Genomic DNA, 27,085 nt, shown 5'->3' with positions numbered 1-27,085 from the left:
TTGGAAGTTGAGTACTCAACTCCCAGAAGCTAAAGAGCAGCTGTAGGCAATTCAGGGCAAGGGGTGTATGGCCAGCACATTGCACAGGGGGCTCTAGTCTCCGGGCATTACTCTGATATTACTAAGAATAACACAATGTGTCCAGAAGCACAAACAGGTGGGCTGGAAAGCCTGGGAATGGGAGGGCACCTCACTGCCACGGGGCAATGGCTTACCCTGTGGGATAGTGAGTACCGGCCTGTGAACTCTACAGGGAGGACAGATGAGGTGCCGGCGGTGGGGGGCAGTGACATTCCTGATGATCCAACAAGGGAATATTTCCAAGTGGGGAGGTCCCCTGCTCAAACCTGTCCGGCCAGTGCCCTGAGTCACCGGGTGCAGACACCTGAGGGCATAGTATTGCTGGCTTCCATGTCATGACAACATCCTTCATTGCACAATGTTGAGGGAGCTCGAAGAGGCCACTAAAGCAGTGTGTGAACCACCTGCATATAACCTGTCACATGTCCTAACAGGACAGCAGCCGGAGAGGTCGTTTCTCTCCCCTTTACGTGATTGGCTCTTGGACCAGCTCATTAGAGCACATGAGGGGGGATGCTCTGCTCGACTTGGGGTGATGTTTTCAAAAGGGCCTAAGTGACGTAGGAGCCTACATCACATTGAGAGCCAATGGGACTGTGGCACCTAAAGCACTTAGGCAATTTTGAAAAATTTGCCCTTATGTAGCACCCGGGAGTTGTTTCAAGGCGTAACTATAGTTGAGTCACAAATCACTAGCTGCAAGAAGAGTGACCCAGCCAGCAGGTGCTGCCTGGTGAGCCAAGTGGGTGCGGCTACACTTTTCTTCTTCAAAAAAATTAAATGCAGCTAAACCAGAGCATCGCCCTCAAAGGGATGCAGCCAGTTATTCAAACCCACAAACGTACGTCTCGGAATGGAGACAGGTGCTGGAGATCTCTCGCTGGCTGGCTGATCGTGTGGCCGCTTCCAGTTCCCAAATCCGCTCCTTCGGGAGCGGCCCATTCAGCTGCTGGGGTGCACCCCTTGGAGCCCAGGTTCTGCTCTCTGGCGTTTGTCCATGTCGGTGACTGAGTGAGCCTGGGTTACTCCTGTCAGACTCGGCGTGCTGTCTGGTGGTCTGGGTGTCCTCGAGGAGCAGCCAGCATCCTTTGCTTTGGTTAATCTCATTTATACCTGCTGTCCTTCGTGGGGGTGGGGAGGTGTGTCAAATTCTGGGTGCTGGAGCTGTCAAGGCTAGAAAAGACTGTGAGGAAGTTCAGAGGGACCGGACAAAACCAGGGGACTGATCAGTTTGGTGGCAGGTAATATTCACTGTTGGAGCCAATGCGAGGTAAAGCAGCCAGAAAGGAATGATTTGAATTACCCAGACACCCTGAGCGTTTCTAAACTAGCTACAACCGCTGAGGGAAAAGAGGTGGAAGTCTCTGTGGGCTGTTCAATAAAGACGTCTGCTCAGTGGGCAGCAGCGGTAAATAAAACCGATTGTTAGGGTATATAAGGAATGGGACCGAGAATAATACAGAAGATCTTATTATCTGTTATAGCTGTAGTTCACCTTCTCCTGGGGTATGGTGTTCTGTTCTGGTCATCTCAAAGAGCAGATAGGAGAAACAGACCGAGATCAGAGTCAGGTAACGAAGTCTCTCCAAACCTGTAACCGTTTTCAGTATAAAAGGAATTGGGAAAGTTTGGCCTGTAGATGACTCAGAGGGGAGGTAATACAGCAATACAGAATAGCGAATGGCATGGAGAAGGGAGATCACTTGCTCCTGTTTATCCTTTCTTGTGTGATAAGAACAAAGGAATGTTCAAATAAAACAATAAACACTTTTCCACAGTGCACAATTGTCCTGCGGAACTTGCTGCCACAAGATCTCACTGAGGACGACGACTTGGATGGAATTAAAAAGGGAGTAGCTATTTCTATGGAGAGTAAGAACATCTGCAGTGAAATTACAAAGGGTAAAAATATTACAGGCATATAAACCCTGCTAGCTCCGGGCAGAAGCCAGTCCCTGACAGGCTGGGGCCAGGAAGGGGCAGGTTAGTACACAATTGTCCATTGTGGGGATTGTTACCCCTTCCTCTGGCGAATCTGGCCACTGTCCCGGGGGGAGGGGGATACTGGACTGGATGGACCTGTGATCTGGCCATTCCTATGCTCCCGCTCGTCCTCTCTTGAGCGACCGCTGTGATCCTTTTCCTCTGAGGCATCTCTTCTGTATAACAGAGCTATTGACTGACTCCTGGGGCAGAAAGAGAGTGTTACCCAAAGCAGCAGTTGCCCAGGGGGTTGCAGTGTTGCACACTGGAGAGCAGGGCACAGGAGCGGGAGACGGGAGACCCTGGTTCTATTCTCAGCGCTGCCACTGACTCACAACCTGACCTTGGACAAGTCGCGTCCTTACTTGATGCCTCAGTTTCCCCACCTGTGAACTAGGGCTAGCATTTCCTTACCAGCTGGACCAAGCTCTTGGAGGGTCCTAGAGGAAGAACACAATGGAGGGCAGGGCTGTGCCTGAAGGCTAAGGCCAACAGTCCATGAATGGAGGGTTTGTGTTTACCTGGGGGCGGTTTACTGTGCTGCTGTTTCCCCAGGGCAGGTTTTGTCCCCTGCATGTGTGCTTCCTTCTGTGTGCAACGTGCCATGGCTGCAAAGTATCTGCCCCGTGACAGGGCGGCTGGGATCCCATCCACCCCCGGCTGCAGACGCTTGGGGTGTTGCTCGGCTGCAGGATCTGCTGGGCCACATAGTTGTAAATCCCATGGCTTCCCACAAGCGAAGGAACTGCCGTGGGTCATCGCTGGGGCACCAGGCAGAACACCTGTCTCTGTCGGGTCCCGTGGCCTTGGAGGCCGTGCAGCCAGCAGGAGTGGGCCCCTAGTGCGTGGTTCGTTGTATGTGTCTGTGGCCCGCAGGCAGAGCTGGGGATGGCAGCCGTGGGGTAGTACCCCATGCGTGTGATCTTACACACCTGTGTGGCCAGCAGTGCGGTCATCAGCAGCTTTCTGCCTGTTCTTGTCCTGCTGGTAGCAAAGCTTGGTTGTACGTCCCATTCCCCTCTCCAGTGGCTCCGGGGTTACCTTCTGGGGGGTGTCAGAGGCATACGGAGGCCTGACCTCAGCCTGAACGTGGCTAGCAATCCTGCAGATGCTTCCCAAGCGGGACTAGACCCCAGCTGGCCCCTCACAGCAGTGCTGGCTCTGCAGGGCTCCCAGGTGCCGACACTGTCTCTAGCCACTGGGATTGGCGGCTGTGCCGGGTGGATCAGCGGAGTAAGTGGGGGAGCTTTTCTGATCATAAAACGGTGACAACTCATGGCATGCATGTTGACGTATGTGTCCAAACTGACACGTACCTCAGTTTGGGGCAGGGTGGATAAAAATCAATGATTTTTTAAAAAAAAAAATCGGATTTTTTTAATTAAATGCTTTTTGAGAAAAAACTATGTAAAGATAATTTTAATTAAGATCCATTATAGCTAAAAGATATCTCATCATGGAATAGGGATTATAAATTCTAATTCTATAGTGTGAGACAATATATTCATATAATGTTTAAGAAAAGTTTTGTAAATTAATTCCAATAGTTCGTGGATTAGGGACACAATCTTATGGGGTTCCAGGGGCTTCTGTATAGATTATTTAGGTTAATCTTTCTATCTACCCAATGGGTCTCAGTGCTCAGTCTAGAAGATACCATCAGGAGATACTTAGTTTTGCAGTTCTCAAACTGTGGATTTGTGTCTCCAGAGGGAACATGCTTGTTAACAGCAAAAATGTTTTAAAATAAATAAATAATATATAGAGGTGAGAAATAACAGACCTCAAACGCTATTGTCCCTCTGCAAATTTGTGTGCACAGAGTCAATCCCTTTGTACCTCTCTCTAAAAGTGCAAAGTTTTAAAAAGGTCAATGAATAGAAGATTGTTGGGGGCGGAATAGATCTGGACAAGGAGAAGAAGTCTGGAGATAAATGTGAGAAGCGAGGGACATAGGCTTGTTTTGTTAAAATAATATGTTTGCAGTTGAAGAAAAAAAATCCAGAATACTTAAACTTGTTGTTTTAGTTAAATAAAACAATTTAAATGTCTGTCTGGTGGTGGTCTCCTTATACAGCATGGCAAGAAAATCCTCCAAATATTAATGATAGTTCGCCTCCCAATGACATCATAAATATCTGCTTCAATTACCTTTGGTAAATTAAATCACCAAATAATCATTCATTTTCTGATCTAGCTGTAAAACTAATCTGAAACGTTTTCAAAATAAATCACTGTTTAAAAATGCATAGTGTTTACCTTCTAAAAATGAAACCTACATCTCTGTCTCGGAGTCGTGAAGAATATGTAGTAAGGTTATAACAACCAACAAGATGCACTTTTATGTAGAAAACCATGATTAAATCGAGTCTTCCTGACTAGTGATTTAAATCAAATTCACCCTGGTTTGGGGGGTGCCTCCATATTCCCCCCTGCATGGTTCCAGTTGGATGTGGTATTATTCACTTCCTGCCTTTAATCCACTCAGCAGTGTCGCCATGTGGCTGTTAAACACCTGACATGACATGCAGCGCCCCAGAGCTGGCTGCATTTGAGTGTGTGTGGGGGGGAAGGTAACCCTGGTCTGAATTATCTACATAGCACTTGGGGCTACGTCGGGGTCCCTGGGGACAGGAAGCCCCGCAGAGATGGATGGAGGAGATTATTGGGTGTCTTCTTTGAACCTCCTGGCTGTCTGTCCGTCTGTAGGAGGATGAATTATGTTGAGGTGACTAAAGAACTGGTGTGGGGGCATGCCCCGCACAAAGAAACCACTCCCCTCCTGACAGAGGAAATGCCGTCCTTGCCCCACAGCAGGGTCCCTGGAGGCCATGGCTCAGAACAGGGAGTGCCCCGGTGATCAAACCTCTCTGGCGTGGGCTGGGGGGTCTAACTGCCCAGGCAGGGGGGTTGTCTCGCCAGGTTGCAGGAAAGGCCGGAGAGGCTGCTTATGCCAACCCCACCCAGCCCCAGGGAAGAACGTCAGAGCTGGGCACGGGTCCTGTTAGAGCTGCCTGCATTGCTACAGGGAGAGGAGGAGCTCAGATCAGGAGAACACCCTCTTCCCCCTCACCTTCCCTTGAGATGGCCCCTGCAGCGCCCTGCGTTGGGCGTGAAACTGGTGGGGTGGGGGCCAGGAGCCAGTTAGTCTGTGCCCTGTGTGCCAGGCAGTGTGGCTCTCAGGGCCCCAGGGAGGCAGGGGCTGGGGGATCCACAACTAGGCAGTTCCATTACCAGATCCTCCCCCGAGAAGGGTCTGGGTGCAAGGTCCCCATGGAGTAGTGTTGGGGGATGCCTTCCCCTTGCCCCCAATTCTGCACCTCTGTGCACCCTGGCTTGGTGTGGGCACTGGGATTTACCCTTAACCGAGGGGGTGGGAATTGCGCCTTCTGATCATGCTATTGACCAGCGGAGGAGGGCTGAAGGGCCCAGTCCTGGATGCCCTCTGGCTCCTTTGTGCGGGCTAGGGTGGCCCACAGGAGCTGGAGAACATCCCTGGTGTAGGGGGCCTTTGATGGCCCAGGGCAGAGCTGCCTCTCCTGGCTCCACCCCACACAGAAGTTGCCAGGTAGGGGGTGGGACAAGGGGCAGACAGGGAATAAACAGGGTAATGGGGCACCCCCTGGCCAGGCCTCTTTCTGCCCACGGCCATAGGAGCCAGACTGCCCTACTGGGAGCCGAACTGGCCCTTAGTAGCCCCTGAGTGGGGAGCATTCTCCACTTCCCCATGGCTCGGCACTAGCGTAGGGGTACATCTGGCCCAGGGTACCTGCTGAGTGGCTCACAGACCCTCTCCCCATTCCAGTGGGCATGCGGGACTGATGTGGGGGACATGCCAGGGCTGTACCAAGTCGGAGGCAGGGCACAGCCCACCACTGAGGGGCTGCATGGCCAAGGGGCACAGCATTAGCTCTGCTGTGCCCCGCAGTCTATGGGACACTGGCTTTGCCACCCTGCAGCAGGGCGCTGGGCTCTCAGATCTGGGTGCCTGCCTTGGGCAGGAGCCAACAGCAGCTGCTGCAGAGGAAGGTGACTCCTGCTCTGCCCGCCTCCTGCATGGGGCTCGGCTCGCACCCTGCATGGGGGTCACTCTGCCTCCTACCAGTGGGGATTCTTGAGGGATTCCCCAGCCCCTCAGTAGACTCTGTTCTCTGGCTGCAGCGAGGTGCTGCTTTCTGGAGGGCTGCCAGGCCCCCAGGCTGTCTGGGCCTTGCCTGGAGTTTGAACAGGCTGATCCAGATGCTAGAGGCTCACGGCAGCACCAGCTAGGGCAGCTCAAGGAAGCGGTGACAATGCCCTTAGTTGTGCAGGGTCACTTCGTTCCGCTGGGAAGACCTGTACCCGCTGGCAAGCTGCGCTCTTCACAGCCTCAGTTCGCGCGAGCGACTCGCATGGCCCTTCTTCCCGAAACTACTCCAGGTGGCCGGAGGAATGCACCTGGATCTGCCAGCCAGCGCTGACGGGTGAAATGCGCCAGGCGGGGCACTGGCCAGTGCAGAACAGGGAAGCAGAGAGAGGGTGTCGGTGCTCATATGGACAGGTGGTCAGGCTCTGCAAGGGGCATGTCTTTTTAACCCTTCGAATGCTGCCAGGTGCTCAGGTGCCAGGCACTGGTGTGATGCTGAGCGGAGTGCTGGGTGATTTCCATGGGGGGGCTGCAGGCCAGCTGTGAAAGGGTTAAATGTAGCTGCCCATCTCGGTAGCTTCAACAGGTGTTGCTGCAACGAGCTGGCACCTAACCTGTCCTTGCCATGCGGGGGAGCCTTGGTCTGTATCTGCCCACTACCCAGGAGCTGGGGAGCATCAGCCATTCTGATGTCATTAATGGGGGAGGGAATTCAGTGATTGGGAAGGGCAGGCAGCACTGGCTGGAGCCCAGCCTAGGGTGGGGCTCTCTGCTCCCCCAGTACACAAACCGTGCAGTCCCAAGCTCCCGTGCTCCTCTGCCAGTGGGCCCCCATCCTGACCTGCTGGGTCTTGCTCCAGGCCTGGGTCCCACACAGGCAGCATCTGCTGCTATGCCAGCCCTAGCTCTGTCTGGAGCGGGAAACACCAATTGTCCACCCCGTGGGCAAACGGCGACTCAGATCAGCCCGCCCTCCTCATTGCATCTGCCCTTGCGTTGTTCTGGCAGGGAACGAGCCCAGGGCTCCAGATGAAAGGCTCCCCCTTGTACAACACTGCAAATAGACCTTTACGAGCATTTCAGACAGCGGTGCCAGGCTGTTTCCGCTCCACAGAGCAACTCATAAGTGCTGCACAGTGAACCTCTGTTCCCTCCCCGCTCCCTGCCTGTTGTAGGGCCTTGGGCACCCTGGACTCGCCTCTGGATCCTTGCCGTGCCGCGGGACGCTGGCCAGAATGTTCAGAAGGACCTGCTCCTGACTGAGCACCAAAATGAGGGGCCAGGTTTTCCAAAGCGCTGCCGGGAGCTGAGCTGCTCTGAACATATGCAGCCCTTGGGAGCAGAGCCCTTCTGCAAATATGGCCCCCAGGGCAGCAACCTGAGCCCAGGCTTCCATATCAAATCCTCATTGCTGTGAAACCTGTCATTGCTCTTTGTGAGCCACAGGCTGGGGGATGATCTTGTACCTGAAGGGGAGGTGGAATTACAGGGAGATCTACACCGGTAGCCTGTCTCCATCTGTCACTGAGGCAGCAGGGACTAAGGGCCCTAAACAGCCCCGGGGGAAGAGACTCTGATGCGATATAGCAGGCTAATGGCAGGGCACCTCGCCATGCTGGACTTTCCTGCTTGATCACCAGCGCCTCTCCCAAAGGCAGGGATAGCCAGGAAAGGGAATGAATAGTGTGAGGCGATGGTGGCGTGCAGAGCTCGGCTGCTGGAATGCAGTATCCTGCGTACAGCCCAACCCAGTGGCAATGGCTCGCTCTCGCTTTTGAGAAGTCCATTAGTGACAAAAACTCATTCGGTATCCAAACCGGCTCCATTAAGGGGGGACCTGCAGGAAAGCATGCTTGAGTGAGTCTTAAGAAGGCAGTTATGTAAGATTTCCCCAGGGCTTTGCCTTTGGAAAAACCGTTCTGTTTTCTTCTTACTTTTCTGTTTCAGAGGTAAGTACGTTAGCAGGTCACCTCTTGATAACACTCCTACTGGAACAGCACCTCTGTTCTTCAAGTCCCCTTTTCGTTCAGCTGCTGATCCGGGGCCAGGTTCTGATCTCCGAGAGGTCAGGTGCAAATCCGGAGTAGCTCCTCTTGAGTTGGGGCAGTTCCTCTGGATTGACACCCTGTGGGCAGCGAGTTCTGAATCTGGCCTGTGTTGCCCACTCTTAAGGTAACCCAGAGGCACCGTGGCACTGCATGCATAAACCCGCACTCTGCGTTTTGTTCTTCTTGTCAATGATTTGTGTGTAAGTTCAGTGCTGGTGAAAGCTGCTAGATGGACAGTTCTGCTGGCGAATATGGGAAGCGGTACTCCTTCCCTGCCCCTGTGCTGCCTAAAACCTGGAGAAGCTGGCACTGGGAACTAGGGCTGAGCGAATAATGGTTTGCTGGCACTTCAGAAAAATTGTGGGGAGAGGGGAAATCAAATGTTGAAAAACAAAATTCCAATCAGAGCATTTGGATAGCATCAAAACGAAACATCTCATTCCGACTTTCAGGCATTTTGACAAAAGCGAGCAAAGGGTAGGGGAGGACGAGGAGGTGCCTCCCTTAACCTTTACCCCCGTGGTTAGGATGTGGGACCCTGGTTCAGTTCTCCCCTCTGCCCTTTGAGGCAGGGGTTTCCCACGTTGTAAGCTGGGGCTGGAACCCCTGAACTGTGGGATATTCTGGAATTGGGCTTTCTCAGTCTCCTCTTGGAGCTGTTCCACTGTGGTTGAATAATATCATACTCAAGGCAGCGGGGCCTGGAACTTGGGTCCCCTGCATGCAGGGTGAGTGCCCTAGCTAACCACTAGGCTAGAGAGCTGTTCTCCCTCCCTTTCGCTGGTCCAATGACTCTCCATTGTCCAGTGGCACTGGAACATTTTTAGTAGTGGGGGTGCTGAAAGCCAGCCCCCTTACCTCTGTCTGTCCTCCCCTCCCCCCTGCAGGCTGGGCGCAGGGCTGTGTCTCCGGGAGGGGGGACCTGGACAGGGGTAAGGTGGCCGAGGCCACAGCCGGGGGCAGGCACGGGGCCGGCGCCAGGACCCCACGTGGGGGGCCAAGAGCAGAGCCCCGGCTGTGGCGCGGGGCCCTGGGCATGGGGCCAATGGCCAGAGAGAGGGGCTGGCAGCTGGGGCCCCAGGAGCAGAGCCCGGGAGCGGAGGCCTGGGAGCGGCGGTGGGGCCAGTGGCCAGGACCCGAGCCCCAGGTGAGATGAGGGGTTGGGGAGTGGAGTGTGGGCGGAGGGCTGGGAGCAGGGCATAGGCGTGCGAAACCCCTCCAGGTTTTATGCGCGGAGCCAGCAGCTGGGGCGCGGGGCTAGTGGCCCCGCATAAAACCTGGGGGTGCTGCAGCACCCCGACGCCATCGTCATTCACAGTGGCACTTCGGAACCATTTGTGATGACAGCCAGGAGACTAGCCGTGGGCACTTGTGGTGGTGGGGGAAGTTTATGATATGCACACGCCAGTTCCCGGTTCTGGCGCTGATTTACTAGTCGCTGGTACGCTCCCAAAATCTCACGCGCTGCAAGAGTTTTTGAGATCCCTTCCACCTGCTCTTCCTGGGGTCGTTTTCCAAGCACCTTCCAGGCTCTGAAAGCTCCAGGTGCAGGCTCAGCTGCTCCCGCTTGGGTCCTTGGGGGTCAGCCTGAGCCATGACACAATCCGACCTGCTTGTTCCCAGTGCTGTGGGGAGCCATGCTGTAGCACAGCCTGTGGGACCCCTCATCAGTTGACAAAGCCCGTTTCCCTTGGTACCAGAACAGATCCTGCAGACCCCACAGGAGAATTTGTAGGATACATGTAGCCTCAGCGTGACCCCAATCCAGTGGCTGACAGGGACACAGTCAACTGGACTATTCTGATATTCATTAATATTTGGGGGGAAGGAGTCACCTTTTCCAGCAGAGGCTCAGTTAAATAGAATGGATTGAATTTAAATTTTTTAATCCCCTGTAAAAAGCAGCATTTTTAAAGGTTTCTTTGCTTCCTTCTGGCTATTCAGAGGAGTCTGTACTGGGCCCAGTCCTATTCAACATATTAATAAATGATCTGGGAAAAGGGGTAAACAGTGAGGTGGCAAAATTTGCAGATAATACAAAACTATTCAAGATAGTTAAGTCCCAGGCAGCCTGCAAAGAGTTACAAAAGGATCTCTCAGAATTGGGTGACAGGGTAACAAAATGGCAGATGAAATTCAATGTTGATAAATGCAAAGTAATGCACATGGCAAAACATAATCCTAACTATACATATAAAATGATGGGGTCTAAATTAGCTGTTACCACTCAAGAAAGAAATTGTGGAGTCATTGTGGACGGTTCTCTGAAATCATCCACTCAGTGTGCAGCGGCAGTCAAAAAAGCGAACAGAATGTTGGGAATCGTTAAGAAAGGGATAGATAATAAGACAGAAAATATCATAGTGCCTCTATGTAAATCCTTTGTACGCCCACATCTTGAATACTGCGTGCAGATGTGGTCGCCCCATTTCTAAAAAAGATATATTGGAATTGGAAAAGGTTCAGAAAAGGGCAACAAAAAATATTAGGGATATGGAACGGCTACTCTGTGAGGAGAGATTAATCAGACTGGGACTTTTCAGCTTGGAAAAGAGACGACGGGGGGGAATACGATAGAGGTCTGTAAAATCATGATGGGTATGGAGAAGGTAGATAAGGAAGTGTTATTTACTCCTTACTCATAACACAAGAACTAGGGGTCACCAGATAAAATTAATAGGAAGCAGATTTAAAACAAACAAAAGGAAGTATTTTTTCACATAATGCACAGTCAACCTGTGGAATTCCTTGCCAGAAGATGTTGTGAAGGCCAAGACTATAACAGGGTTCAAAAAAGAACTAAATAAATTCATGGAGGATAGCTCCATCAGTGGCTATTAGCCAGGATGGTGTCCCTAGCCTCTGTTTTGCCAGAAGCTGGGAATGGGTGACAGGATGGATTACTGGGGCACCTGGCAACATGCTGATTACTGGGGCACCTGGCATTGGCCACTGTTGGAAAACAGGATATTGGGCTAGATGGACCTTTGGTCTGACCCAGTACGGCCGTTCTTATGAAGGGTGCCTGGAACAATGGTGCCTTCTTACACAGCATGCTTGCCCCTGCGTGTGTGTAGGCTCAGAGCTGCTGCCCGCCAGGACCAAAGCAGCTCCGGCTATACTGTTGTTAACTCCTCTTAGCCCCTGCAGAGCTGGCTTGTCAATGGGAGGGGGCTGGAGTCTGTCCATGCTTGGGCACCAGCAATGGAGTTGTCCCTGTGGTGCAGCCCTGAGCGCATCTGTCTGTGTCAGCCCCTGGAAGGCAGGGGGGCCGAGTCTGGAGACCAGGGGGCTGCGCTGCTGTCCATCGAACCCCGTAGTTAGCGTGAGTCAGTGGGGAGAAGGGACAGCTCAGCTCCCCAGGGCCAGACCACATTGGCAGCTGGGAGGGAAGGCTGGACTGAGGCTCAGGAGACCTGGCTTCAGTTACTGCCTTGGCCACAGCCTCCCTGCATGACCCTGGGCAAGTCACTTAGTCGCTCTGTGCCTCAGGCCCCCCTCTGTCTCCTGGGGATGGTGACCCTTCTGTTCTCCCAGCTTGTGGCTAGCTGATGGGGAGCTCTCGGGGGCCGGGAACGTCTCACTCTGTGTATGTGCAGCACCTAGCGCAGGGGGGCCCTGATCTCGATGGAGGCCTCCAGATGTTGCCATAATACAAATTGCATCCGAAAGGGCCCATTTGATGCACTCACTGATGGAGACTGGATGCAGGACCCCACACTGCCGTCCTGAGAGCGTCCTGCCCAGCAGAACTACGCTGTACCCATGCTCCCTTTGGGCCAGGTGTGGGCTGGAGTTGTGAGGCCTCGGAGTTGGCTTTTTCAGATTCCCACAGGCTCAGCACGCTCCTGCTAGCAGGGCAGTGCTTGCAAACAATCCAGCAGCAAAGCACCTTCGTGGGAACAAGTGTTACAAACCCTAAAAATGGAGCAAAAAGAAAAGCAGCAGCAGCGAAGGGCCCAATCCTGCAAGCTACCCTGCATTGTGCCTGGTAGGGGCTCCCTGTGGCTGCCTGCACGGAACAGCCCACAGGATTGGGCCCCTAAATGCCTGGCATAAATGAACCCACTATAGTCTTTGAGGGAAAGTCCTGGCTGCTTGAATGCAGTAGCGTGGACTTGCACAGGGCGTGCCGAGAGTGCTGCTTTGCTTTATGTTCCCAGGCAAACTCACATTTAATCTGGATTTAATAGGACGGTGGTTATATGGCTGGGAACGAACAGGTTTTTAATGATCAGCCCTCTGCTGCAGTTTTGCCACATGTTGTAGATGGATAGCCAGAGGGCAGGTTTGTTAAAACTCAATAAATAGGTACGCCCGGCAAGTGCTCTTTGGTTAGCTCTGGGTCACCCCACAGTGAGGCTCTGAGCTTTCTGAGAAGTGTGTGGCGGGAGCTTCCTTCCCAGCAGAGCTGTGCTTCCTGTGACCCCCTGCTGCCCCAATCCCAATGCCAAGGTCCAGGGAAAGTTCAGGGCAGACTCTGCAACCTTGGCTCCTCTCTAATGCACAGCGTTCCTGACCCCTGGCTGCGGATCTGTACAGAACCACGGTGCATTTCCCTGACGCGTCTATTCCCCTTCATAGAGTGATTATGAAATACACCCCCCTATCCAGGGAAAGTGCATCTGTCTTTGCTGGCAGCCCTGTTCTGAGAGCCCGAGCCCCCAGCAGTGTGTTCTGCGGAGAGAAAATTAATGTCTGACCCCATGGGCGGCCTTGGTGCTACCTCCCTCATTCATCTGCCATGTTAAACTGGGACCTACAGCTGGATTTAGCATTGCAAGGCCCTGCCTGAGCATCGGCTGGAGAGGCTAGGGAGCAACGGGGAAACACCCTGCACTTCATCCCAGGACTAACTAGCACGCTGAGGAAGGGATGGTCCAGGGTTTAGGATTCTAGCTGGAAACTGGCTTCAATTCCTTGCTCTGCCTCAGCCATCCTATGTCTCTGTGCCTCAGTTTCCATCTGGCCAATGGGGATAATAGCATGTCCCTACCTCACAGCGGGGTTGGGAGGATCAAAGCAGCACAAGATTGTGAGGCGCTCAGATGCTCTGGCGATGGGGGCCAGATAAGTACCAGGGATCAAAGGCTGGGATTTACCCTCCCATGTGAAGTAGGGTGGTGTCATTCTGTCCATTTGGGGAATGAGAAAACTGAGGCACAACGATGCAGGGGTTCGCCCAAGGTTGCAGAGTGAGTGGTAGCAGAGCTAGGAATGGAGCCCCAATCTCCTGAGTCCCAGCTCCGCCTTATAGCCCCCAGGCCATCCCGCGGCAGGAAGGGATGCTCTGACAACACCCGAGGAACCGTCATTTCCTGTTGCCTGGTGAAGTTCACACATGAAGCATGATGCTTCTGTATTTATTGTGGAATGAAAATCAAGGCCTGGCCCCCCACCCATTCCTGCCAGCTGGGGGGAGGCGGGGGGATACTCACACGCACAGAACCCCCCCGCCATTTTAACTTCGGGCCGAAGTATATTTTAACGCAGGCCTTGAAAAGCAAGAAGAGAGCGAGAGCGAGCCCCTGGAGTTCCCAGCTGAGAGGCAGAGCTGCTGAGGGAAGCCCAGCCTGGCGGTCCAGCCTAACCGGAGCTTAGAATCTCATTCAGGGCTGTTGGGAAAATACAAGGCATCAAAATCAGAGCCTTTGCTGCAGGAGACAGAAGCACCTTGGTGCTGTAGAAATGGCTGAAACTGATTCCCACAGTACAGCGGGACCTGGCCAATTCCCGCTGATGGCCAGGGTGAGTTTAGTGAATTAACGGCCATAGAAACCCAAGTCAAGGCGACTGATTCCCAGGAGGCACTTTGTTCCCGTCCTTGGGCTGTTTGTTATCTGCATTCCCGTAGTGCCCAACTGAGATCAGGGCCCCTGGGGCAGGTGCGGGATGTACACACTCCCAGTGAGAGGGAGTTGCTGCCCCAGGAGCTAACAGACAAACAGTGGAAGAAGGGAGATATTGCGATCCCCACTTTGCATACGGGGAACTGGGCCATCCAGGGCTCAGCACCCGCAGTCAGGGCCAGGTTCTCCATGTCCCCCTGGGACATGCACGACCGGATTTCCAAAGGTGCGTGGTACCCAACCTGCACCCAGCGTGCCAAGCTCCCTTACAGATCTGACCCCAGCAGTGGGTTAAAGGGGCCCTGTGAGATCTGGACTGGAGGGGATGGGAGGCAGATGGCAGCTCTGTCCGGAGGGATGGGGACTCCATATAGCTAGTGGGAAGGCAAATGGGCCCCATGGTCTGTCTCTTGAGCTCCGTGCAGCTGGTAGCTTCCTCCTGTTGATTCCTCTGTATTTGTTGCTGTCATTGAGGGTTCTTTACGGGTGTTGCTAGTGGAGGTCTCTGGGCGCTGTTGCTCTCCACTCCCAAGTTAACACTTTGGCCCTCTGGGATGCACCATTTTGCAGTGGTGGGGCAGTTGCCCCAGCTCTGTGATCTGCCTGCGTAGGGAGAGGACAGTTTGCACTGGACAGAGACAGATCAGAAACAAGCTCTTCCTCTCCATGGGATGGGAGCAGCTGTGAGGCACCCCTGGGCCAGTTCCCAAGCATCCCTGTGCCGCTGATCATGGGTGGCATGATGCTGAACGTGGCTTGTCCGGGCCCATGCCAAATGCTCAGCTGTGTTCAGTGCCGTGCCAGTGTCCAGACATGGTATGATCTGGGGTGGGCAGCAGGCCATCGAGACACCACCCTTTGGAGGAGATTCATGCATTCCAAGGCCAGAAGGAACAACTGTGATCATCTGACACAGGCCAGAGAACTGCCCCAAACCAGGGTGATGAGCTAGGCTCCCTTCAGCCCAGTTCAGGGGCCTTCCAGTAGTTCCCTTCAGGAGAGAACAAGGGGATCAGTAGCTCTGCTATCCAGACCGGCATTCTCCCTCTGGGGGCCAAATCCCGACATCCTTATTCAGGGCAACAGCCTGAGTTGGGCGGTCAGGCACCTGGCAGGGCTGCTGCTGGGGGCGTAACTTGGCTCAGGGGATTGGGACTGGATCAGAGGTTCTGATCCAGCCCAGCCTGGTCCCTGTAACGCCGGGGGGCTGGCTGCGATGAGCTGGCCTGATCTGTGGTGGTGGACAGGGGGGTGGGGCAGCGTACCCCAGGAGCGGGGAGACGGGCTCCCCCATTTGCCCCCTGGCTGGCAGCACTCTGTCCGTGTGTGCAGGGGACAGCGCCAGAGCAAGTGTTAGGAGCTCGCCCCCTTGCGGATACCCAGAGGCCTGCAGGGCTGTGAATCTGGCACTGTTCCCAGATTTAGGGAATGGCCTGGGATGACCGAGCCCCTCAGGACCAGGGCTGATGGCAGCCTCTCCCCTCTGCTGTGGGACCCGGGGCTGGACTCAGCCACCTGGAGAAGATGGAGCCGTGGGAGCCCCTGGGTGGGCACGGGGAGCGGGTGGGCACAGCTGGTGCTGGCTCTGTGCTGCCGGGGGGTGAGAGCACACCGCTAGGGATTAGGGGCTGCTGAACCTGTTAGCCGCTCAGTGCTCTAATTAGGACAGGTTTCATTTCCGAGATGCTCTGGCCACTCAACTTCAATTTGCAGAGCTGCTGAGCAATGGGCCTCGCCAGGCGCTGAGCAGCCCGGGGCACGTCCCCGACCTCACAGCTAAATTCAGCTCGGCTATTTATGGCTCAGGACAGCAGTAGCTTGATTCCTGCAGGGGCTGGGGCAAGGGACTGCACTGGGGTGGGGGCAAATAGCAGGGGCTAGCGGTGCCAGCGGCGAGGGGGTCCCAGTGATGGGGGCCTGGTTCCTTAGCAGCTGGGTGTTACTGTCCCTTTTGAGGGGCCTAAGCAGGTGCGCTCAGACCGAAGTCAGCTCGGGGAGGTGGGGGGCAGGCTGGGTGGGCGCTCTTCATAGCCACCCTCCCCTTTCTGGTTGACTCAGCTGTGAGCTAATGCTGGGCCTGCCCCCCAACTCAGCTGGCCCTGGGGCACTGCCTCTCACAGGACCCCCCTGGCTGCTACATGGCCCCCTGGGCACGACCTCCAATGGGGTCTCCCAGTCTCTCCCTGGCCCCCCGGGGCACTATGTCCAGTGCATTATTGCACATACTTGAAATTGCCTCTGCACGCTGCGTTTGTCCCCCGTGCCCTCAGCTTGCCCACGGAGCAATCCCTGTGTGGCAGGAAGGCTCAGGCCTGGGCTGGCACTGGCAGCTGCTACGGTATCTGCTCCAGTGTGGGACCCCACTGCATCTCCCCCCACACCTCCTGGGAGGGGCTGGCGGGGGCAGGGTAGGGCCTTTAAGGATCCTCCCAAATTCTATCATGCCCACTTCCCCCTTGTGCTGTGTCTCCCCTACACACACTTCAGCCCGGCCTGGCTCACTTCCGGATCTGCCTAACCCTTGTCTCCATGGTGCTGTTGCTCTGCAAACCTGTTTTTCCGGCCCCGAGTAAAGATTAGGCCGCGGGGCAGCACAGACGGGCGTCCCATTGGCCGTGGGCCTGTGCGGGGACTGCTGGGCTGCTCCGAAGGGATGAGGGGGACAACGCCTCCAGCGAGGACCCCGGGGACTCTGCTCTCCCCTCCCCTGGCTACCAAGCAGCTGCTTTCCTGTATTCCAGCCCTGCCTGGCACCCTTCCCTGGCGAAGGCTAGTTAGGGCTGGAATCCGGGAGAGGCTTCTGGGTCCTGGCACAGGGACACAAAACCTTCCCCTCTTGGGCTGCAGTCGGAAGGAGCCAGCACCACTCAGAGCACCTGCTGGGTGTCAGTCCAGCTGCAGGCAGACGGGGCCCGTGTCACCCGTTGGCACTCGTTGCCAGTGCTGTCAGAAAGGTCACAGTTTTGTAACTCCCTTGCCAGGCAGCTGGGTCCCCCAGGAAACACAACAGCCTTGCACGAACTCCCTTAGAGGATCAGGGCGTAGGGCAGAATTGCACCCCTGTACTAATAGCCACTAATGCCTGCGTCACATCCTGGGCTGTCATAGCTATTCCCGCAGCTGGATCCATGTCATTCTCCTCCTCTTCGGGGTGGGGAAACTGAGGTACAAACTTGCCCAAGGTCATCCAGCCAGCGCGCGTCTGTGAGAGCTGGGAATCGACCCCCCTGCTCCTCTCTCCCAGGCTTGTGTCCTACCCTGGGACCATGCTGTCTCCCTGGCTGGCTGAGGGGCTCTGTGCTGTGGATGCCTGTGCAGGGGGGTTATATGGGATTTTGGGGTTGAAGGAGCTGCCAGTGAGGAATCTGTCGCCAGTGCTCTGCTGTCTTTGCAGAGGCCCGTGGGGAGAGCAAAGCAGGCTGCCTGTAAATAGGCTGCTTTCCGCCAGGCGTTGGCAGCTCTCTAATTGATTTCTGGAGCAGCGTGGCAGCGTTTCCGCGCAGCTGTTTGTTTTTACAAGGCTGGCGTGTTGCTTTCCACTTGGCATGCACGCTCCCGCTTGTGCTTTTCCTGCAGATTCCCCAGCACTTAGCAGCCCGGCTTCAGGTCTTCGAGTGTTGCACTTAATGAGTGTAATGGTGTCTAGAAACTGGCTCAGTATGCAGTAATGTGTGTGAAGAGAGAGTTAGCCTCCAGGCACAGGCCAAATGGGATAGCTAGAGTTCCCCGTGGCCTAGAAGTTCCTGAAATTAAAGCCCAGACACTGGACGGAGAGCAGGATGGTCTAGTGGTTAAAGGATTGGCGTGGGGCTTGGGAGATCTGGGTTTAGTTCCCAGCTCTGCCACAGATTGCTTGCACAACCTTAGTCATAGAATCATAGAATATCAGGGTTGGAAGGGACCTCAGGAGGTCATCTAGTCCAACCCCCTGCTCAAAGCAGGACCAATCCCCAAAGTCAAGTCACTTAATCTCTCTGCGGATGTTATTTCCTTAGTCAGTCTTGTCTGCTTTGGTTGGAAGCTGTGAGGGGCCAGGCCTGTCTCTCACTAGGTGTATGTGCCCACCCCGGGCGCTAGTGTCATGCTGCGAGCGAAGTATATGAACTCTTTAATCTATTGAGCATGTCTGCCCTGCATGGGGACTTGCCCTGCACTACGGATACACCCACCGGCCCTGCACTGCACTGACTAGACACCCACCAGCCCCCATGCACTGGTGGCGTGGAGTTTTTCTGGGGATCCTCTCTTCTTGGCTTGCTGTGCAGTCCTGGTCAGGAGCCTGGAAGGCTTTGTCTATCTACACTGCATTGTAAACCCAGGGCTGGGAGACTCGGCGTTTCCATGCTGCACTGTAAACCTGGGCTTACCATTGCTGGACCCGTGTCTCCCAGCCGTGTTAATGTGTCCACACTGCATCGCGTGGACCTTCTGCCTCAGGTCTTCAGTTAAACCTGTGTGCACACTGCATGGTGACAGGGCTTAGACCCGAGTCACAGCAGGACTCGGGCTCTGACACTCCCAGCAGGGTCCTGGGACCTGGGTCCTGAGTGCTCACTGACCCGAGTCAGGCTGATGTGCGTGTAGACAGAAGTGGGGTTTGGGCTCAAACATGAGTCAGAGTCCGGCTTAGTGTGCAGTGTGGACACACCCAAAGGAAACCCAGCTCAGCACATTGCAAACGCCATTAGAAGGCTGCACTTGTAATAAAACACATCTGGTAACAGAGACAATTATTTCCTTAAACTATTCCCTTTATTAACAAAGAGCAGCGAAGAACAGCCCAGCTTCCTGCATAAACCAGAGACCCTGCAGCCCCTCTGGAGTGCTGGCAATGACTCAGAGGCTTCATTTGCCCTGGAGCAGTGCAAACAACAGCCCTGAGATAAAAAGTCAAACAGCTGGGATGCGCAAAGGGGCTCAGCTCCTTAGAGGCTTAATCCAGGACCCTGAATTCCCTGTCTGTCGATTGCAAGCGATTGTTTAACCAGCTTAACAGTAGGGAAACTTCCATAGTAAATAGCACTTGTGGTAGCAAATGGACCCACTGTGCCAGACTCCCCTACATGGACTTTGGTGGAGTTACGCTAGGGAATAACCTGGCCCATTGACTCGGTGTCTTCTCTTCCCTTGCATGCAGGGCAGGCTGTTACCCTCCAGCAGCTAGAAACCCTAGCCAGAGGCGGGATGGGCAGGACCTGGGGACTGGTGATGGACCATGCAGCGCCTTGGCTGTAGATCAGTAGTCCAGCGTGGGCCTGGTCAAAAACACTCAGCTCTCTGATGGTCTCTGTGATCATCAGCTGTTGACTTTGGTGCTGTCTCTTGGTGGCTGGGCATTCTGATCTGCGGGCCCCACCCCATGAGGTAGGATGCAGCGTCCCATGCCAGCAGCATTGGGGACCAGGGTCTTTCTAGCAGGGCAAGGAAGAAACAATTCCATGGGAGAGGCAAGCAGGGTTCGGCAGGAACCCGAGCTGGAGCTGGGTGAGCCGGGAGTCTGGAGGAGCTTAGATTTCAGTCTGAACAATTCTGTGCCCCGCACGGCCACAAACTCAGCGGGGAAGTGCCCCCTACAGGGTCACCAGCAAGGCTGCCTGGAGTGCAGAGGTCTCTCCTCCAACTCCTGGTTCTTCCCAGCCCAGTTAGCGTGTGAGACATGCCAAGATCAGCCCAAGGTGATGTGGCTGCAGGAAGCGGGCCCATGGCATACTAATCAGCTGTGTGCCATCCCCCGTGAGCTCGCTTGTGTCCTGTCAGGTACCAAAGAGCTAATGCCAGTCCTCTGTCCTTCTCTTGTGTTGCAGAATATCGTCGCCAAGTATGGCGCTCAGTTCCGGGGGAACTCGCAGCACGACGCCCTGGAGTTCCTGCTCTGGTTGCTGGACAGAATGCACGAAGATCTGGGCTCCTCATCACCCAGCCAGAAGGCTAGGATAGCGGGCAAGGTCAGTGTCCTTTACCCTCCCCTGCCAGACGTCTCTGCACTCTCTCCCCAGGGCACTGCTGTTGTAAGGAGCTGGCTGGGGTGTATGTCTCACCACTGCTCTCTAGTGGATGGGATCAGAGCTGCTCAGCAGTGTGTCCTAGGCCCTGCACTGCTAACAGATTCTCACACAGTAAGAGCCTACACCCTTGGGGCAGGGGAATCGGAGTAAAGTTCTGCGTGGCTGCTGTGTTAGAGCAGCACTGGGACAATGGCAAAGACCTGTAGGCTGAAGATAAACATGTCAAAGGCTGTGAGATGCTCAGGTACTGTGGTGAGGGGGGCCAGGTAGGAACCATGGGTAGATAGATGGGACCATGGATTTGGTGCCCTCTTATCATGTCCCCTCACTCCTCCCACAGGATCCTCCTCAGCCAGTCTGAGGCTGGGGTGTTTTGCGGACACTGGGGAATAGTCTCGGTTTATGCCGTGACTCTTGGCGGGGGCGGGGGGAATTGGGGGTGAGAACATGGCTGATTGGCCCCTTGGCTGTTGGTATTTTCCTCCCGCCAGTGGAGGGACCTGTGCCCCGGGCCAAGCCTTTTCCCCGGACGGATCTGCTTGGTTGTGCCATTGCGGCGTGAGGGCAGTGAGTGTCACCGCACCACCCGTGGGGAGCGGCTGCTGCCTGCAGAGGATAAAAGCCCGACTGCTGGTGCCAGTTAGCGCAGCTCCTCTTGTCACCCTGGGCGCTTTCTCCAACCCGGGCTCCTGGGTTCTCTTCCCAGGGCGCTGGGCGTGTGCATGAGCCGGCGATCGTGGTGTTCGTGCCTGGGGCTTTGCTGCGACATATCGTGGAGCTTCTTTAGCTGGGGGAGAAGAGGCTTTCAGAGATTCTCAGGCCACAGGGGACCATTTTGGTTGCCTAGTCTGACCTCCGGCATGGTGGTGTCCATGCTGCCCCCAGCCAGCATTCGGGTCGGGGAGGGGCTGCGTCAACACAGCACATGCAGATACTGCAAAGGGGCCCGTGTGCCTGCCGGGGGGCGGTGCAGCATCGCAGACACACAGTGAGTTCAGTGTGGGGCAGGGACAGGCCCGGCAGGGAGCAGTTCCCTTGTCACAACACACTGGCCTAGCCTATTGATGGTTATAGCCCTGCCCCTCTGTTCAGTCGCGCCCCCTGCTGCTGGAGCGCTCAGCAGATTTAACGAGGTTCCTCTGCCTTCATCTGGCCACGGCGCCCACACTGCGCCTTGCGCGGGCTGCAGGCCCCTCAGGAGGGCCCCTGACCCCGTTTCCATCCTTGGCTGGGCCTTGAATGGGGTTGCCAGGCTGGGTCCCGGAGAGAGACAATAGGGAAAGGCAGAGCTTTGAAAGCTGCTGCTCTCCCATTGTGTGCTCCGGCTTCGGGAGGCCAGGCAAGCAGCTGGGGCTGAATGGTGTCTGAGCTGGGGCTGAAAGGGGATGGCAAATAATGTGCTGCTTGTGATTCGCGGCACACAGCTGCTTGGCCGGCCCGCTGCCAGCGGCACATCCGCCTTCACGGGCACCCTGGCCTTAGGAGGGGTCCGGCTTTGGGCTGTTCCTCCCCCACCCATTCAGTCACCTCAGGGAGGCAGTGTCCTTTCAGATGGCGCTCAAATGCCGGGCACAGGGTTGGGCATCTGAAGGGGAAGACTGTGAAGTGGGGAAGTCTTGTCCAGTGGGTAGGGCACTAGCCTGTGAGTTGGGAGATCTGGGTTCAAGTCCCTGCTCTGCCCCAGACACTCAGTGTGATTGTTGGTAAGTCCCTTAACTTCCCTGTGCCTCAGTTTCCCATTTATGGAATAGGGATAATAGCACTGCCCTGCCTCGTGGGATAAACACCTCAATCCAATCCTGGTGCCCACATAACCCTGCCAGTGAATGCACCTCTTTCTTCACCTGCTGCTACTCCAGCTCCTGCCCTGTCCGGGAGCATGGCTCTTTTCTTCTACAGACCACTGGGATAAGGCTGAGCCCTGCCACACTCGTTTCACCTCTGGCCACACACTCTGCTCTGAAGCGTGGTCTCTAGCGAAGTGAGGCTGAGGCTAAGTGCCCAGCACAGGGTAGCCTGTCAGTGCTCGTGACCGGCAGGATCCCAGCCATGCTCGGTGCAGACATCTCCACTGCCCCCCATCCCCGGGGGGGACCAGCAATTAACGCGAGTTCCTGGGCAGCTTCATACAGGCTAATTCTGTGGGACATTAAAGCCTGTGCCGCCCGGCTGCCATCTCTGCGTTTGCCAGTGCTCTCCTCCCTCCGGTGCTCCAGTGCCCATTGAAAACCCCAAAGTGCCCCGCCCAGCTTCTGGCAGCCAGAGGTTTAGGATTGGCCGGAGCATGGGATTACATCCCTGACCATCTGGCTTATGGTCATTTGTAGACCTACTCACCATGAACTTATCCAGTTCTTTGTTGAACCCAGTTATAGTTTTGGCTTTCACAACATCCCCTGGCAATGAGTTCCACAGGTTGACTGTGCGTTGTGTGAAGAAGTATTTCCTCTTGTTTGTGTTAAACCTGCTGCCCATTTATTTCATTTGGTGACCCCTGGTTCTTGTGTTGTGTGAAGGGGTAAATAGCACTTCCTTATTCACTTTCTCCACACCAGTCATGATTTTATAGACCTCAAACATATCCCCCCTTAGTCGTCTCTTTTCCAAGCTGAAAAGCCCTAATCTTTTCAGTCTCTCCTCATATGGAAGCCATTCCATGCCCTTCTCTGAACCTTGTCCAGTTCCACTGTATCCTCTTTGAGATGGAGTGACCAAAACTGGACACAGTATTCCAGGGGTGGGTGCACCATGGATTTATGGAGTGGCATTATATTTTCTGTCTTATTTTCTATCCCTTTCTTAATAGTTCCTAGCCCTTTTGACTGCTGATACGGACTGAGCAGAAGTTTTCAGAGAACGATCCATGATGATTCCAAGATCTCCTTCTTGAGTGTCAAAAGTCAATTTAGACCTCATCATTATATCGGTCTAGTTGGAATAATTTTTTCCAGTGTGCATTACTTTGCACCTATCAATGTTAAATTTCGTCTCCCATTTTGTTGCTCAGTCACCCAGTTTTGTGAGATCCCTTTGTAACTCTTCGCAGCCAGCAAATGTGCCACTCTGTTGTTCACTCCCCTTTTCCAGCTTCTTAATGAACATCACAGGACCCCGCACAGATCCTTGGGGGTTCCTGCTATTTACCTTTCTCCATTGTGAAAACTGTCCATTTATTCCTACCCTTGTTTCCTATCTTTTAGATCCAGAGAGGACCTTCCCTCTTATCCCATGACTACTTAGTTTACTTAAGACCCTTTGGCGAGGGATCTTTTCAAAAGCTTTCCGAAAGTCCAAGTACACTATGTTCACTGGGTCCCCCTTCTCCACATGCTGACTCCCTCAAAGAATTCTAACAGATTGGTGAGGCATACTTCCCTTTACAAAAGCTGTGTTAACTCTTCCCCAGCATATCGTGTTTATTTCGGTATTAGATAATTCTGTTCTTTTCTACAGTTTCTGCCAGTTTGCCCGTCCATTACAAGCTGTTTCCTCGCCGTGCGAGCCAGCACTTGCATCCTGCGCTCTGAAGAGGAACAGCCGCTCAGTCAAGCAGGGCCAATCCAGCCGTCCCCTGCCTCCTAGCTCCCATGCGCTCCTCAGAGAGAGGATTACAGTTCAGCTCTCATCAGAATCTTGACCACCCGTGACAGTTGCCATCTCCTCCCGCCTGCAGCCCTCAGGGCGGGGGAGCACAGCATAACTCAGTGCCTCCCATTTCCATAGGGCTTGTCAACTCCAAGCGCTTTGCAAGCTCCGGCCAGGCTCTGATCTCACACCCGCTTTCCAGCTGTGTTTCTCTGCCGGCTTCGATGGGTAATTGCCAGTTCTTCTTTGAGTGCTGGTCCCTACGTGTACTCCACACAGGGGATATGCAGGCACACCATGTGCCTGAGGCCAGGATGTTTTGCAAGCAGTGCCCGTTGGCCTGCACATGCTTGGATAGCGTTTTCCCCTTTTAATTCCCCACCTGCGGATTTCCCCCCCTGAGAAGTCTGGGATTATGCCCAGAGTCCTAGGATTCATAAGAATGGCCATATGGAGTCAGATCAAAGGTCCATCTAGCCCAGTATCCTGTCTCTGACAGTGGCCACTGCCAGGTGCCCCAGAGGGAATGAACAGAACAGGCAGTCATTGAGAGTCCATCCCCTGTCACCCATTCATCAGTCTCCCACCCCATACATCAGTCTCACAAAGCGGGCAGCGCCCCGCTGAGCATGAGCTTGGGAACAGAGGCTAAGACTGTTAAGCCAAAGGAGAAGGCTTGAGAGCAAGGGGCATGGCCATAGACAATAAGGACAAGCCATCTTCGTCTAAGTCTGTCCTGAAGAGAGAGGATCCCTCTCCAGGCCCATCAAAGTCAGGAGAGCTGGCATGCACTGGTGCTAAGGACTTAGACAGGAGAAGGACCCAGATTCGACAAGTCGGACATCAGCTCTGATGGTGAAGGCTCAGGATAAATTGCTCCTGGTGCTCCCATCCCTTCTACAGCTGCTGCTTCCACCCCAGGAGGGTGGAGAAGTGTAACTTTGTTCCATTCAAGAGAGGAGAGTTTTTGTTCTCTCACCCGCTGTCTAACTCATTGCTGGTGCAGGCAGCTACAGAGCAGTCCAAGCCCCTGCCCCACAAAGGCTGCTCCCTCTGATAGGGGGCAGAAGTCACTCAATCTTCTCTTCCACCTCCCTCCAGTTCCGGATCTCAAATGACGAGGCCCTCTTGGCCAAACCTGATTTTACTAGTTACACAAAGTGTATGGAATTTAAAGCCAAGCTCCCTGAAGAGGATGGGGCCCGCTTCCAGGCCTTAGTGGATGAGGGTAGATTGGTGGTCAGAACTTCCCTCTGAGTATTTTTGGCCCCTCCAGCATCCTTGGAGAGAGGGGCAGGAGTGGGGGGGTTCCCGTGCTGCATGTCCCCCACCCCATTCCTCTGGCTCGTGTTTAATACTATTTCACCGGGGCGCTATTCTTGCAGGGGTGTGAATCGCTGGAACTGTTGGCCCACTGCATTCCCCTGCAGCTGCAGTTCCCTGGAGCACGGCTTGGGCTCTGCTTGGGCCCAGCTCCCCCAGCTCAGCACTGGGCTTTAGACAGCATTAGCAAGTTTCAGTAGCCCCTTTGCATGCAGCTGCCCCCCTCCCCCTCTTGGGCTGGGCCTTCCTCCTGAAAACAGGACCTCAGTGTGGGTGTATGGGGAGGCTGGAGTTCGGTATTCTCTCCTGCTCTCTGGATCTCAGTCCTGGCCTCCCTCTGTGTGGCCGTTGGGTTCTTAGCCCCTGCACTTTGGGGATGGCCCCTGGGCAACACCTGGCTGAACTCACCAGCTGCAATGGGTCCCCAGTCTCTAAGCACTAAGATCCTGGAGCTGGTGCTTGGGGCAGGCCTGCAGGGGCCAAGGGAATGGGAGCAGGAGGGGGCACGGTTCTTCCCACCTGGCTGCAGGAGGGGAGGGGAGCCATGCCACATATCCGAGAGCACCCCTGCTAGGGGTGCTGGGCAATCACGCCCTGCTCACCCTAAACTCCTCCCCATGCTGGACCCCGTGGGGTCCACCCCTCCTGGGCAGGCTGCCTGTGTCCTCCTTCCCCACTCTGCTTCTACCCCCTCCGCTCTTCTCCGGTCAGGACCCAGAGGCTGGGGGTGGGAGTGGAGTTCCCTGTCCCTGTTCCTGAGGGGCAGGAGGCTGACAGCCCACAGGATGAGCTCCTGCTCGATTTCACGCTGATTGCAGGGAGGTAACACTGCTCCTGCTGGGAATGGCAGTGCGGGTGTCCGGGGCATTGTGGGGCCTCTGTCGTGTACTGAGCTCCCATTGGCACCCAGAGGTGGCACTGAGCCCGTCAGAGAGATCGTGGTGACCCCCTGGGAACTAGGGGTATCAGCGCAGTGGGGCGGGGGGAGGGGGAGGATTGACTTGCTCAAGGGAGAGGGGCAGGAGATGAAGCCAGTCTGGGCCAAGCCATACGTGGATCTGGTGGTGTCTCGGCCTGGTTCCTAGTGCCCACCACGTACTTCCCTCCCCCCTTGTAGGCAGAGCAGGATCGAATGGCCCCCAGGGCCTGAGCTCTCCACTGGCCCCAGGGGACAGGGAGCAGCATGTGTGGGCGGAGGTTGCCCCACTGGGCAGGGTCGGGGATGAGCAGAGCCCCCTGTCTCCAGACCTGTCAGTCTGGCACCTTCCGCCAGCCCCAGCTTCACCAAGATCTTAAAGAAATCCAGTGGGCAGGGCATGGTGATTACAGGGCTCCCACGCAAGGGCAGGGCAGGGACCCTGCCCCCTTGTGGCCTGAGGGTTAGGGGGCAGCGGGCTCGATTCCCCAGGGGATGGGTCCCTTGGCTTTGTGGTTAGGCCGGAGCTGTGCTGGGCCAGGGCAGTGGGAAAGCCCTGGCTGCAGACCCGGTCCTGCTGGGCTCTGCCAGCAGAAGCAGCCAGTTCAGGAGTTGGGTGGTGAGCCCAGCCAGGCGGGAGAGGAGCGGGGCCGGGCTGCCCACCTCAGCTCGCCCTAATCCCTGCCTGCGTTTTGGCAGCGGGCTCTCTGGTTGGATCCCGTTTAACCAGTAGATTATCCCCTTTCCTGGGATCCTGAGACCCTCCCTCTGTGCACGTACACACAATGTCTCATCAGCCCGGCGTAGGCAAGGGGCCCCCTGGAGCCTCACCAGTGCCAGAGAAATCCCTGCCAAGGGACTCTGGCATTTGTAAAGTGAAACCCCTCCACCCATCTCGCCCCCTGCTCTCTCGGCTCCCAGAGGCACTCAACCCCACTGCGGATTTTCCCTGGCAGGGCTGGGCTGGGTGGTTCTGGGCTGGGAGACCTCCAGCATTATCCCAGCCCTGCAGCAAGTGCTGCTGGTGGTTAGTTTGTCGTGTCTCATCTCTCTGTGCTGATGCTGAAACAGTGCCCCTTTGTGGTCCGGGTGGCTTGTGTTCTTTGAAGATTCCTTGGCGACTTTTCTCCAGTTGAATGAACCCTGATCTCCAGAGTCCCATGCCGGCG

At 55.2% G+C, this 27,085-nt stretch overlaps 1 protein-coding gene across 1 annotated transcript in view; it reads left to right on the top strand.

The window, feature by feature from the left end:
- USP43 (ubiquitin specific peptidase 43) overlaps positions 1 to 27,085 on the top strand; it is a 186,078-nt gene that overhangs the window by 6,960 nt on the left and 152,033 nt on the right. The window contains exon 2 of the mRNA XM_073310194.1: positions 19,892 to 20,032. Coding sequence (XP_073166295.1) covers positions 19,892 to 20,032 — 141 coding nt within the window. The remainder of the gene's footprint in view (positions 1 to 19,891; positions 20,033 to 27,085) is intronic.

The sequence above is a fragment of the Lepidochelys kempii genome, chromosome 14 (genome assembly GCF_965140265.1).
Source record: "Lepidochelys kempii isolate rLepKem1 chromosome 14, rLepKem1.hap2, whole genome shotgun sequence".
NCBI lineage: Eukaryota > Metazoa > Chordata > Testudines > Cheloniidae > Lepidochelys > Lepidochelys kempii.
This window is presented reverse-complemented; position numbering and strand designations above follow the sequence as displayed.